General features: G+C 47.1%; 1 protein-coding gene across 2 annotated transcripts in view; it reads left to right on the forward strand.

Annotated features, from left to right (window-relative positions):
• STRIP1 (striatin interacting protein 1) overlaps positions 1 to 14,710 on the forward strand; it is a 652,163-nt gene that overhangs the window by 482,560 nt on the left and 154,893 nt on the right. For both annotated transcript variants that reach the window (XM_082245809.1, XM_082245810.1), the window contains exon 14: positions 4,390 to 4,464. In XM_082245809.1, coding sequence (XP_082101935.1) covers positions 4,390 to 4,464 — 75 coding nt within the window. The remainder of the gene's footprint in view (positions 1 to 4,389; positions 4,465 to 14,710) is intronic.

Here is a 14,710-nt window from a genome sequence, read left to right on the forward strand (position 1 = left end):
AATAAAGCTACTGTGATCCCGGTGGTGGACTCCCCGTCCTTTAGGGATCCGGTTGATCATAGGGCGGAGTCTGTTTCCTGCACTATGTTCTCCCTGGCGGGGTCTGCGTTTAGGCCGGTGTTTACCATTGTCCTGGTTTCACAAACCTTAACGGAATGGACCAAGTTGCTACGCCAAGACTTGGAGGGGAAAAGCCTCCCCCCTGCCATGTTGGAGTTACTGTACCAGATGGTGCAGGGGTTTCAGTTTGTTTGCGACGCCGCACTGGATACTGCTCCGCTGCTGGGGCATTTGTCGTTCTCGGAGGTGGTCCTCCGGCGCATGCTGTGGCTGAAGTGCTGGTCGGTGGATCAGGCTTCTAAAAAAGCCTTGACTGATCTCCCCTTTCAGGGGGATCGCCTGTTTGGTTCTACCTTGGATGATATTATCAAGGGTCCCACTGGGGGCAAGAGCACCTTTCTACCACAGGCTGCCAAGGGTAAGGACCCTCGTCGCAGACGGGGACCCTCCTTTTCAGCCCACAAGAAGTTTTTTCGTTCCTCTGGAGCGGTCGACAAGGCGAAGCCCTTCAAGGCCCCCTCGGGGGGTTCCAAGCGACCCTGGTCTGGTAAGAAGAAATCAGGATCCTCCAGACCTGAGGACAAGTCCGCTTCGGCCTGAAGGTGCGCCCCCACCCATGTCAGGGGTGGGGGGACGTCTTTGCCGGTTCCCGGATCCGTTGCTCTCCAGGATTCAAGACAAATGGGTTCACGAGGTCATACGGTCCGGGTACAAGATCGAGTTTCGATCTGTGCCACCGGTGAGGTTCTTCCCTTAAAATGTGAGACTGTCCCCTGATCGCCTCAGGGCTCTGGGGGCAGTCCAGGACTTGGTACAACAGGGTGTAATAGTTCCGATTCCGTGTGGGGAACGTTTTCGGGGCTTTTACTCAAATCTGTTCACAATGCCCAGAAAGGATGGCAAGGTGCGTCCAATCCTGGACTTAAAGGCGCTAAATTGTTCTCCGGGTGCAAAAATTCAAGATGGAGTCCGTTCGCATTGTGGTGGCCTCCCTGCATCAGGGGAACTTTTTGGCCTCCATAGACATCAAGGATGCCTCCCTTCACGTTCCCATTTACGCAGGTCACCAGCGTTTCCTGCGCTTTGCAGTGGGAGAGGACCATTATCAGTTTGTGGCGTTACCCTTTGGTCTCGTCTCTTCTCCCGGGTCTTCACAAAGGTTTTGGCTCAGGTTCTGGCGCTGTTGCGGCAACTGGGGATATCAGTCTACCTCGGGGGTTCTGTTTTGGGTTTCAGGTGGGTCTCATCTTTTTGTTCTGATGAGTCCTGTGTTTCCTGGTTGGCCATGTTCTTGGCCTTATGGTATGTTATTTTCTTCTGCTATCCCACCCCTCAATTATGGAACTGCTTTGGGACGTCCCTACGGATATCTAGATATGAGTCCTGCGTCTGTCAATGAGCGACAGAGAAAACTGGATTTTTGACTTACCGTAAAATCCTTTTCTCTTAAGCTCATTGACAGACGCAGCACCCGCCCCTCTTTCTTGGAGTTGGGTTGGTGTTGTTTTTTCTGACTCTGCTTTGTTATATAACTGACATCCTATAGCAGGAAGAGAGAGGGTATACCCCCTGGGACTGCCCATAGGTGTAGCCAGAATTATTTTTCTGCCTAGTGTCCTACTCCTGTAGGGGGCAGCAATACCCTACGGATTGAGCTTAAGAGGAAAGGATTTTACGGTAAGTCAAAAATCCAGATATTATACAGTATCTCACAAAAGTGAGTACACCCCTCACATTTTTGTAAATATTTTACTATATCTTGTCATGTAACAACACTGAAGAAATAACACTTTGCTACAATGTAAAGTAGTGAGTGTACAGCTTGTATAACAGTGTAAATTTTCTGTCCCCTCAAAATAACTCAACACACTATATAAGCTATTCCAATAAGTTCTAAACTGCTGGCAACAAAAGTGAGGACACCCAAAAGTGAAAAAGTCCAAATTGGGCCCAAAGTGTCAATATTTTGTGTGGCCACCAATATTTTCCAGCACTGCCTGAACCCTCTTGGGCATGGAGTTAACCAGAGCTTCACAGGTTGCCACTGGAGTCCTCTTCCACTCCTCCATGACGACATCACTAGGCTATTGAACAGACAAGGAGTCACTGCTCAAGGTGGTGTAATTGCCTGATGACTCACACAGGTGCATGCCCCGGCTCGCCTCCGTGAAAACTTGATAAAAGAAAAGGAATTGGCAGCACTCCAGGTTGAGTCAAAATCCAGGTTTATTGACTGGACATCCAAATATGACAATCGTGACAAGGTAGACGCGTTTCACACACTGACAGTGTGCTTAATCATTACCAATATTAATAGTAATGGTAATGATTAAGCACACTGTCAGTGTGTGAAACGCGTCTACCTTGTCACGATTGTCATATTTGGATGTCCAGTCAATAAACCTGGATTTTGACTCAACCTGGAGTGCTGCCAATTCCTTTTCTGACATCACTAGGCTGGTGGATGGTAGAGACCATGCGCTTCTCCACCTTCTGTTTGAAGATGCCCCACAAATGATCAATAAGGTTTAGGTCTGAAGACATGCTTGGCCAGTCCATCACCTTTAGGCTCCATGTACACGGGACGCTGGAAATGGCCGTTTAGGAGCAGTTGGGCGTTTTTTTCAGAAGCCCCTGAACCCATCTACATTTTATCTTATCTGTCCATGTACACCAGGTCGTTTACAGTCATTTGCAGGCAGTTGCGTCCAGGGACTGTTTTTAGAACGCAATTATTTGCGTTCGAACGTGTGTTTCCCGGCATTTCAAACGCACAAACGCGTCCGAACGCGTCTGAACGCGTCTGAACAGGTCCGAACACGTCTGAACGCGATGACCCGCGTTTAGCGTTCGCGTTTTTCCATTTTAAATGGGAATCATTTTTTTGACCTCTAGGAACGCTTCTAAACGCAAACGCCCGCTAAACGCGGGTACAAACGCGACCGAACGGACGTTTCAAACGTCCTAAAAATTCCAGCATTCAAAGGGACTTTTAACAACGTCCCGTGTACATGGAGCCTTACCCTCAGCTTCTTCAGCAAGGCAGTGGTCATCTTTGAGGTGTGTTTGGGGTCATTATCATGTTGGAATACTGCCCTGCTGCTCAGTCTCCAATGGGAGGGGATCATGCTCTGCTTCAGTATGTCACAGTACATGTTGGTATTCATGGTCCCTTAATGAACTTCAGCTCCCAAGTGCCAGCAGCACTCATGCAGCCCCAGACCATGACACTCCCACCACCATGCTTGACTGTAGGCAAGACACACTTATCTTTGTACTCCTCACCTGGTTGCCGCCACACACGCTTGACACCATTTGAACCAAGTAAGTTTATATTGGTCTCATCAGACCACGGGACATGGTTCCAGTAATCCATGTCCTTAGTCTGCTTGTCTTCAGTAAACTGTTTGCGGGCTTTTTTTTGCATCATCTTTAGAAGAGGCTTCCTTTTGGGACAACAGCCATGCAGACCAATTTGATGCAGTGTGCGGTGTATGGTCTGAGCACTGACAGGCTGACCCCCACCCCTTCAACCTCTGCAGCAATGCTGGCAGCACTCATATGTCTATTTCCCAAAGACAACCTCTGGATATGACGCTGAGCATGTGCTATCAAAATCTTTGATCGACCACTGCGGCTACTGTGCTGCAGCTCAGTTTCAGGGTCTTGGCAATCTTCTTATAGCCTAGGCCATCTTTATGTAGAGCAACAATTCTTTTTTTCAGATCCTCAGAAAGCTTTTTGCCAAGAGGTGCCATGTTGAACTTCGAGTGACCAGTATGAGAGAGTGAGAGCGATAACACCAAATTTAACACACCTGCTCCCCATTCACACCTGAGATCTTGTAACACTGAGTCACATGACACCAGGGAGAAAGAATGGCTAAATAGGCCGAATTCGGGCATTTTGACTTAGGGGTGTGCTCACTTTTGTTGCCAGTGGTTTAGACATTAATGGTGTGTGTTGAGTTATTTTGAGGGGACAGCTAATGAACACAGTTATACAAGCTGTACACTCACTACTTTACATTGTAGCAAAGTGTAATTTCTTCAGTGTCGTCACATGAAAAGATATAATAAAATATTTACAAAAATGTGAGGGGTGTACTCACTTTTGTGAGATACTGTATATATATATATATATATGTGTGTGTGTGTGTGTGTGTATGTATATGTATGGAGATATATATATTATATATATATATATATATATATATATATATATATGTGTGTGTATATATATATAAAATCTGTGTTCCTTAATTTAAGAAAATAGGATTTGATATGCTTTTAAAATTATTTGTTTTTTACTTTATCTGTTTAACATTAGGGTGAAGAAGATGTTGAACAAGTGCCCGCAGAGATCTTATATCAGGCACTTCTCCCTAACCTGCCTCAGTATATGGTAAGAAAAATTATTCCGTTGATGATTTTCAAATCCTACATGTACTACACTACAGGGGTTGAGAGATCAGAGAGAATATTAACCATGTTTCGAAAAAATACAAGCACAACTTTGTATGTAGGAACCTTATCAACACATGGACTTTATACAACCCCCCCCCCCCTTCCCTGCCCCTTAGGTTCAGCTTTCTTTTGCCACCCTGCCCAAAGGGCCAGTTGTGAGTAAATTATTGCCTCTATATTCAATTGTTACTGGTTTTAGTAATAATTTAAGTAATAACTATCTCTGAAAGCAGAAGCATAGGAAAAATGACAAGGAGATATTCAAGGATTTGCTGGAACTGGAGGGAGTCCAGAGAAGGGCAAGAAAATGAATAAGGGGACTGGAGAACCTCAATTAAGAGGAATGCCTACAAGCACTAAACTTATTCTTGCTTGAGAGGAGATATGACAGTGATATATAAATATCTAAAGCGCTGCGCAAACGCTGGCGATATATAAATCCTGTATAATAATAATAATCTCAATGGTTATCCCAACGTAGGTAAGAAACTATTCAGTCTCAGGTAGTATAAGAAGACTCCGGGCCACACAATGAGATTGGAAGAGAGACCGTCTAACCTTAAGCAGCGTAGGGGGTTTTTCACTGTCAGGGCGATTTTAAGAATGTGGAACTCAATTCCACAATCTGTGGTGTCAACAAGAAGTATTGGTAGTTTTAAAATACTTTTGGATGTGGATTTTCATGAACACAATATACAGGGATATGGGAAATGATTATCGACATGCGCGCACACACACACACACACACACACACACACGTTGAACTGGATGGATTAGTGTCTTCAACCTTCCCAACTATGAAACTTAAGTGTACAACTATTGTAGAATGTATTGAAAAATGTGTTTCGGTAAGAGTCCTTTAACATCAGACAAATATTACCAGGCACTATGTATTACACATATTGCATACAAAAGGCATTAACTTTGTTTAACATTTCTGGCTGGATTTCCTGAGGTCAGTGTGTCGATGTCTGGCTTTAGGTCCTGTGCAGTCGCTGTAACGGGTCCTATAGTCTCTATGAGAGAGATCCGTGCATCTTCTCCCGAAATCCCAGTGACAATACCATCAAGAAGTGAAAATAGCTCCCCATTCCCCCCAAACATGAGTCCAGACTTCATGAAGGGGTAAAACGAATGGTTTATTGAGCTCACACACAGTCAATTTATATACAGCATGGACACATCCCCCTCCTCATCAAATTACTACACACAGGTCAGGGGTTGAATGATTACATTATACTATGTAGATTAAATTGTATACAGGAACTGAACTAATTATCTAGGGAATAACAACCACAAACAGTATTCTTAACAGATGACAATGACTCAATCAACCTGAGGCAGTTAACTGGAAGACGGTCGTCCTCGAGCTCATGAAATACAATACACATTATCAAACAGAGTGATACATCAGCATATTCAATGATGTCTGGAAGACAGAGGGTAGAGCTGATGACATTAGTATCTCACTAGAAGTACACATCTAAGCATTGTAACTTGGGACAAAATCTTCATACCTCTGGAGAGACATTGTTGACAACTATCACTCTCCCTTACAGGCAAAACTTCCATTTTGTCACATAGCTCCCCCTTGGTTCCATGGGACAGCATACTTGCCTAGACCCTAACGGGTCGGCTTGGGGATGTCAGGGAAGTAGAGTTTATTTCTCCAGCTCTGTCTGCCGGGATAACCCATCAGCATTGGCGTTCTGCTTCCCTGGCCGGTATTGTATGGTGAAGTTGTAGGGCTGCAGTGCCAAGCTCCATCTCAACAGTCTGGGGTTATCTCCGGCTACTCGGTTGAGCCAAATAAGTGGGTTGTGGTCCGTCATTACTGTAAAGGAACGTCCATACAAATACGGCTGCAGTTTTTTGAGTGCCCAAACTAGGGCCAAACACTTTTCAACGGTGGCATAACTGACCTCCCTGGGTAGAAGTTTTCTGCTTACATATGCCACCAGAGGCTCCATGCCATCCTCCCCAACCTGGCTTAAACAGCTCCCAGTCCAAACATTGAGGCATCTGGGTATCTGGAGAGGGTGAGGCATCCATAGCTCGTTCCTGCTGTCTGGTGGTGACTGGGAGTGCTCCTTCCGAAGTCGGGGGTATAAATTGTGAGGGTGAACACCCTAAGTCATTCCCCAACAAGACCTCAGCTGGTAAATCTGGCATGATGCCCACTTCCACTGACTTAGCTCTGGTGCCCCAATCTATATGCACCCGGGCGGCGGGTAACTTGTGGATGGCTCCCCCTGCCACTCTTACAGCCACAGCATGCCCAGTGTGCTGTGAGGGTTTAACCCTGTGCGGTTGTACCAGGGTTATGGTGGCTCCAGTGTCTCTCAGTCCCCTGGCCTCTTGTCCATTTAGTCTCACCGTCTTGTCTGTGGTGAGCCCTGTTGTCCTCAGCTGCTTGCACTGGGTTAGCCTCGTGAAGGGTAGCCAATTGCTCCTTAGTGGGTTCAAACCTGGATACGACTGGGGAAACCTCTGCGGGATAGTGGGGGACCATTGTCTGTGCTGAAGGGGGTGACCCTGGTCGGATCCATGCAGCTTGGTTCCTGCTCTGGGTACAGTCTCGTTGATAGTGCCCAAACTGCTTGCACCTGTGGCACTGTACCCCACTGTGGGACAGGTATATGGGTGTCTGCCTGTGGGTGTGGTAGTAGTGAACTGCTGCTTGGGCTGGGGTAGGTGGCCCTGTTCGAATCCATGAAGCGTGGTTCCGTTTCTCCGTGCAGTCTCTCTGATAGTGCCCAGATTTCTTGCACAAATGACACTGGACTCCATTGTGCCTATAGTATCGATTTGCCGGGGTGTTAGGGATTAGTCCTGATGTGGTGCTGGTGCTTGAGGATAGTACTGGGGACATAATCCGGATGATCCTCTGTGAAGGTCGACCCGCCTGTCTTTGACACAGTTTCTGACATCTGCTGGAGTGTAGTCAAAGAATTGCTCCAGCAGTAGCAACTGTAGGGCATCTGCTAATGTAGTCACCTGGCATCCCTGCATCCAATTGCTGGCGGCGCGGTGCATGCAGAATGCCCACTCTGTATATGACTCTTTGCCCTGTCTCCTGAGGGCCTGGAATTTTCTTCTGTGTGCCTCTGGTGTAACAGCATAACGAGCCAACAAAATTTCTTTTACTTTGTCATAATTCTGAAAGTCCTCATCAGGCACTGCTCTAAAGGCTTCTGCTGCTCTGCCTGATAACTTACTGCTTAATATCGCAGCCCAGTTAGCTTTTTCCAGATCCTCTAATACACACTGTCTCTCAAAGTCTTGCAAATAATTATCAATATCCATCTCACCCTCTGTGAAGCTTTTAAATGCAGCATAGTTGATCTTACGTGGCCGTCCTATTGTAGATCCAGGTAGCGACAACATATCCCCTTGTGGGGATCTGGCTCTAGCCTTCCGAGCTTCCCGGATACTCTGTGCTTCCGTAGCTTGTGCCATGATTTGCACCACAATTTCTTGTGAGGGGTTAGGTCCCAACTTACTTACCTCCTTTTGGAACTCTGTTTCCTCTGTGTTTGCCATTTGCAGGTTGCTGGTTCGGTCGCTCTCCAGTAGTTTGGCTATTATCGTGGCTTTTGGCTTGTTGCTCACCCTTAAGCCTCGAGCTTCCAGCAGTTCCTTAAGCGTCGTTTGTTTCAGCCGTTCGTATATATGCGCCATTTACCACCTCTTTCAGTTCAGGATATCCATTCGGGAGAAAGATCCTGCCGCTTGCCACCAGTGTAACGCATCCTATAGTCTCTATGAGAGAGATCCGTGCATCTTCTTCCGAAATCCCAGTGACAATGGAGGGGCTTTTAAACTAGGAGACGGGGGGAGGGCTCAGCAGTAGTCAGTCAGGAGGGAGCAAAGGACTGAAGGCAGTTGTAGAGTCAGCAGCGACAGTAGTTCCATAACGTCAATTGGTAGGTCTGTGCGGGAAAACCTCAGACCAAACAGGAATAAACATAATCACCAATCACGATTAACTTCTGTAAAACTAAGAGGGGTATATGCTAATGCCAGGAGCCTAGCTAATAAAATGGATGAGTTGGAAATGTTAGTACATGAGGATGACATAGACCTTGTTAGAATAACAGAGACTTGGTTCGACCCCTCACATGATTGGCTGGCCAATATCCAAGGGTATTCGGTGTATCGGAAGGACAGGGTAGGAAAAAGAGGGGGAGGGGTATGTCTCTATGTCAAGAACAATGTAAGGGGGATAGAGAGGAGTGACATTACGGAAGGGATGAGTATGGATTTAGAATCTGTGTGGGTAGAACTCCATAGGGAAGGAGAAAAGGGAAAAGTAATTGTGGGGGTTTGCTATAGGCCACCTAACCAAGGGGAGGAGGTAGAGCTGGAATTTTTAGCACTATTGGGTAAAGTGGCAAAACTGGGATCAGTCATCATATTGGGGGACTTCAATTATCCCGACATTGACTGGGAAGAGGGGACTGCACACTCACAGAAGGCCCGTCTATTCACGGAAACCTTACAGGATAATTACATGTGGATTCTCCGACTAGAGAAAACGCAGTCCTGGATCTATTGATCACTAATGACCCAGACCTAATCTCGGAGGTAGGAGTCCAGGACTACCTGGGCTCTAGCGATCATAGGATGATCACATTTAGTGTAAATAACAATATAACAAGGCAAGTGGGGAACATAAGAACCCTAAACTTCAGAAGAGCAAACTTTCCAAAATTGTGCTCATTGATGGAAAGGGTAAACTGGGACCAAACCCTGGGATCACTGACCACAGAGGAAAAATGGGAATGCTTTAGGAACATATTAAGCAAATGCATCTTGCAGTGCATTCCTATGGGAAATAAATTTAGAAGAGATAGAGACAAACCTGGCTGGTTAAACCGTAGCTTTTAAAAGCTTATTAGGGGAAAAAAATTGGCCTTCAAGAAATATAAATCAGAGGGCACAGTATTGGCTTTCGAGCAATACAAGGAGGCAAATAAGAAAAGTAAACACAAAATCAAGATGGCTAAAATCAACTTTGAGAGACAAATAGCGGAGGATAGTAAAAAAAAAAAAAAAACCCAAAGAAATTCTTTAAATATATCAACAGCAAAAAAAACTAGGGCAGAGCATATTGCACACATAATTAACGATGATGGGAGGATGGTTACAGAGGACACTGAAAAAGCAACCGTGCTGAATGCTTTTTTCTCGTCAGTCTTTACACAGGAAACAGAGGGGTACACTGACTATGAATGTATGGTTAGTAGTAATACACAGGACTTGCCACTATGGCTAACAGAGGGTGAAATCAGGGAAAGGCTGGATAAACTTAACACAAACAAATCACCAGGCCCGGATGGCGTACATTCGAGAGTACTCAAGGAACTCAGTAAGGTTATATTTAGACCACTGTTCCTGATCTTTGCTGACAGTATTAGGACAGGAGATGTACCAGGGGATTGGAGGAAAGCTAACTTGATTTGGATATTCAAAAAGGGGCAGAGGCATATCCCGGGAAATTATAGGCCTGTCAGTTTGACATCGATAGTATGTAAACTTCTGGAGGGGATGATAAGGGACTATATCGTAGAGTTTGCTAAAGACAAGAACATCATCAGCAGTAATCAGCACAGGTTTACAAATGGGCGTTCTTGTCAAACCAATCTCTTAACATTCTACGAGGAGGTGAGCTGTGAGCTAGATAGGGGGAGACCAGTGGATGTGGTGTACTTGGATTTCGCTAAGGCGTTTGTTACAGTTCCCCACAAGCGCTTAATTTATAAAATAAGGTCTGCAGGTATCGACAGCAGGGTTTGCTCTTGGATACGGAACTGGCTAAAAGGGCGTGTCCAAAGGGTGGTAATAAACAGCGCATACTCAGACTGGTCTGAGGTGGTAAGCGGGGTCCCCCAATGCTCAGTCCTGGGACCAACCCTGTTCAATTTATTCATAAACAGCATTGAGGTCAGGATCAGTAGTTCAATATCAGTTTTTGCAGATGACACAAAATTGTGGAAGGCAATAACTGCACAGCATGAAGCAGATATCCTACAGAATGACCTGGACAAAATAACGGAGTGGGCAACGACATGGCAAATGAGGTTTAATGTGGAGAAGTGTAAGGTTTTGCACTTGGGGACTAAAAACATAAAAGCACAATACACGTTAGGAGGGGAACCCTTGGGGGAATCAAAAATGGAGAAAGATCTGGGAGTCTTGGTTGATGATAGATTAGGCAATAGCATGCAATGTCAAGCGGCAGCTGCCAAAGCCAGCAGAATATTAACATGCATAAAGAAAGGGATGTATTCCAGAGATAAGACTATAATCCTTCCACTTTATAAAACTCTGGTCCGACCGCATCTGGAGTATTCTGTCCAGTTCTGATCGCCAGTCCTCAGGAGGGATGTGTTGGAGCTGGAGAGAGTCCAGAGAAGGGCAACTAAACTGATTAGGGGATTGGAGGACCTTAATTATGAAGAGCGTCTGCAATCGCTTGATTTATTCTACCTGGAGAAGACGCCTGAGGGGGGACATGATAGCAAAATATCTCAATGGGGATCTCAGCTTAGAAAAAAAGCTATTCAGTCGAAGGGATTGCATGAGGACTCGAGGGCATACAATGCGATTAGAGGAGAAGTGTTTTAACCTCAGGCAACGTGGGGGGTTCTTTACTGTTAGGGCTACAAGATTGTGGAATTCTCTACCACAAGAGGTGGTTTCTGCAGGAAGTATGGTGGCTTTCAAAAGACTCTTAGACGTACATCTCAAGGATCAGAACATTCAAGGCTATGTAAGATGATTACAGCCGCACACACCTACACAGGTTGAACTGGATGGACTATTGTCTTTATTCAACCTCACCTACTATGTAACTATGTAACAATAAAATCAAGAAGTGAAAATAGCTCCCCATTCCCCCCAAACATGAGTCCAGACTTCATGAAGGGGTAAAACGAACGGTTTATTGAACTCACACACAGTCAATTTATATAGAGCATGGACACACCCCCCTCCTCATCAAATTACTACACACAGGTCAGGGGTTGAATGATATGAAAAAGGTGTTCTGTTCAAGAGTCAGAACTAAGGTTTGGTTAAATGGTTAGTACACAAATTTAGGGATTCAAAAGTAAAATGTAAATCATAGCAATTTATTTGTAAATAATTTTTCTTGTGATTACAACACCGTACAGATATTGGCTTTGCCTTATAGTATGTGACCAGTATAAACATAAAAAACAAGACATACAACGTAAAACATTTAACAATTAACAGGGTACCAGCCGGTGCATAATAAATTACATCACTGGGCTGTAATTAATCAGTATACTTTCTCTTACGTCCTCCGACAGTCGCCGCCTCTTCATATTCGTCACATATGGGGTATTAGACTTTGCTCCGAAGGAGTAGCTAGGCAACAGAATATGTTAACAATAAAGCTTTAACATATCCCACCCTCAAGGGGTGGTCCCCTCAGTCAATACCCTCCTACTTCCTGCAACCATATCTCAGTTTTAATGTCTAGCTTGTCAGGAGTGGCTGGCTCTCTCTGTGCTGGGACTTTTTGTCCCAGACTCTTTCTTCTTTTTGATATTTTGTTTGAGTTTTCTCTCTACCTTTACTTAGCTGTTATTTTTGTCAGCATTAGTTAGTTCTTCGGACGAAGAGGATCATGCGGACTGGGTCTCGGGCTGATCCCCCTGGTCGCAGGTCGTGGGTCAGTGGCTTCCCAGTCTGCCATCGAGCGTTCAGCCAGGTAACGCTCCTGGCACGGTGAACGACCCATCCCTGTTCGGTGCAGGGATGATTGGTGAGGTGGCTACCTCACCGGACGCTGTGCGGTTTCTGAACCGCCATTGTGTGCCTCTTGATTTGCGACTCTCCCTGCCTCATGTGCAGCGGCTTGTTCGCCTGTGCGGGTTCCCCACGCCATGTGAGGTAAGTGTATCTATGTGGGGACCTGTCTGTCTGGGGGGGGTCTCAGTCTGGGACTGTGTAACCTGCCTTTAATCACACTGCTTGTCTCCCTATATCTCGGCTGCATGCTGTGGGCTGCAAGGGGGGGGGGGAGCTGTATGACACTGAGTATGTCAGGCTGGGCAGTGTGAGGAGCTGTGTGCTGTGGGGCATGTTTTTAATGGCATGTTGGGGCATATACAGCGATCGCTGCGGCGATCTAACATGTATCCATATTATGGGATAATATTGTGTGTGATTTTATGCACTGTGGAGCGGCGATTTCGGCGCCAAACGGCGCAATTTTACCGGCGCCCGCTCCGGCCGCATGGTTTACATGCACGGCGGCCATTTTCTTGTAGCCTCCATAGGCTTACATAGAGCGCCCTGGCAGCATCACTTCCTCTCTCCTGGAAGCACCGATCGAGGCAGCAGCAGCAGCGGAGTCTCCTCAGGTTTTATCCTTCTATTCCTGTGTTCCATTGCCTGTATTCAGTCTGTATATTCCCTGTGGGGGTCTCATTGTGCCTGAGTGTGGTGCGGTGGGCTGCGCTTGCCGCGCTTGCTGTAAGGGGGCAGTTAACCCTTGGTTGTCTGGCATACAGGGGCAATGGATTCTCAGGAGGGCAAGTTTCCCACAGTATTGGTGGAAAGCCAGGGGACCGCTGTTTCCCCCCCAGGGGGGGATTTGGCCACTATTGTGGCTGGCCTTGCTGCACAGGTGCAAATGCTGGTGGCTGCTCAATCTACTAAACGGCCCAGAGTTGCTCTGTCCTCTGATTCTGAGGGTGAAGGTGATGGGGCTGTTCTGGCGGGGACCCCCCTATCGGGGTCCCGCTCCTCTCTTGATCTAGTGGGGTCTGAGGTAGAGGCTGAAGTTGAGGGGGTTGATAATTCTCCCCCTGGCTCGCCTGAAGAGCTTGCAATCATGGATGAGTTGATTGCTTCCATTAAGCAGACGCTACGTTTGCAGGACGAGGTGTGTCCCCCAGCTGCCTTGGCGGCTTATGGGACGCAGAGAAAACGCAGGACGCCGCAGGTTTTTCCCTGCAATGCTGATTTTCAGCGCGCTGTTAAGGACCAATGGCGCGATTTGCGCAAGCCTTTTGCGGTACCAAGTAAATTTAAGCTGCGTTATCCTTTCTCGCCTGCCACTGATGAACGGTGGTGTGTGCCTCCGCCAGTGGATCATGCTATTGCGGTTTTGAACAAAGCCACTGCGATCCCTGCAGAGGGATCCCCTGTTTTCCGTGATGCCACGGATAGGAGACTGGAGTCTCTTGCCCGTCATACTTATTCTGTTACGGGTTCTATGCTTAAGGCTCTGTTTGCTTCTCTCATGGCGGCCCAGGCGATCGCAAGTTGGACGCAGATGCTTAGGCGCGTCCTAGTGGCCGATTCGGCCTCGGCGGCGACCCTGGATATGGTGGATCAGATCCACCAGGGTGTCATGTATCTGTGTGATGCGGACCTGGACCTGATTCCGTTGGCCGCGCGTGTGCACAGCGTGGCGGTGTTGTCTCGCCGCCTGGTTTGGTTGAAATGTTGGTCGGTGGACCAATCTTCACGTAAAACCTTGGCCAATCTGCCTTATGATGGGTCTCGCCTTTTTGGGGAGTCCCTGGATGTGTTGATTAAGGGGATTACCGGGGGTAAGAGCACTCTCTTGCCCCATTTCCCCAAGGCTAAGGGGGCTTCTGGGAAGAAGCATGCTCATTTTCGGCCCCCTCAGGGGTCCTTTCGTGCCTTTCGGCCGCACTACAAGGGCAAACCGTTCAAGGGCCAGGGCTCTCAGAAGAAACCCTGGTCTGGGAAACAGAAGTCCGGCCAATCCGGACCTGCGGCCCATAACAGTTCGGCCTGAAGGGGCGCCCTCACCCAGTTTTGGGGTGGGGGGACGCTTGCTCGGTTTTCTTCAGCCCTGGTTGGCCCGTGTGCGGGACAGATGGGTTCTGGAAATCGTTCGATCTGGTTACAAGATCGAGTTTCTCTCTCGGCCAGAGAGCAGATTTTTTCCCTCAAATCTACAACTGTCTCCAGAGCGCCTGCGGGATCTGCACCTGGCGGTGCGGGACCTGAGGGCTCAGGGAGTGGTGGTTCCGGTGCCTCATCGGAACAGATTTCGGGGGTTTTATTCCAATCTGTTCACCGTGCCCAGAAAGGAGGGCAAGGTTCGTCCAATTCTGGACTTGAAAGCTCTGAACCGCTCTGTGCGGGTTCGCAAGTTCCGCATGGAATCCCTG

The sequence above is a fragment of the Pelophylax lessonae genome (assembly GCF_965119305.1).
Source record: "Pelophylax lessonae genome assembly, chromosome: 2".
Classification (NCBI taxonomy): domain Eukaryota; kingdom Metazoa; phylum Chordata; class Amphibia; order Anura; family Ranidae; genus Pelophylax; species Pelophylax lessonae.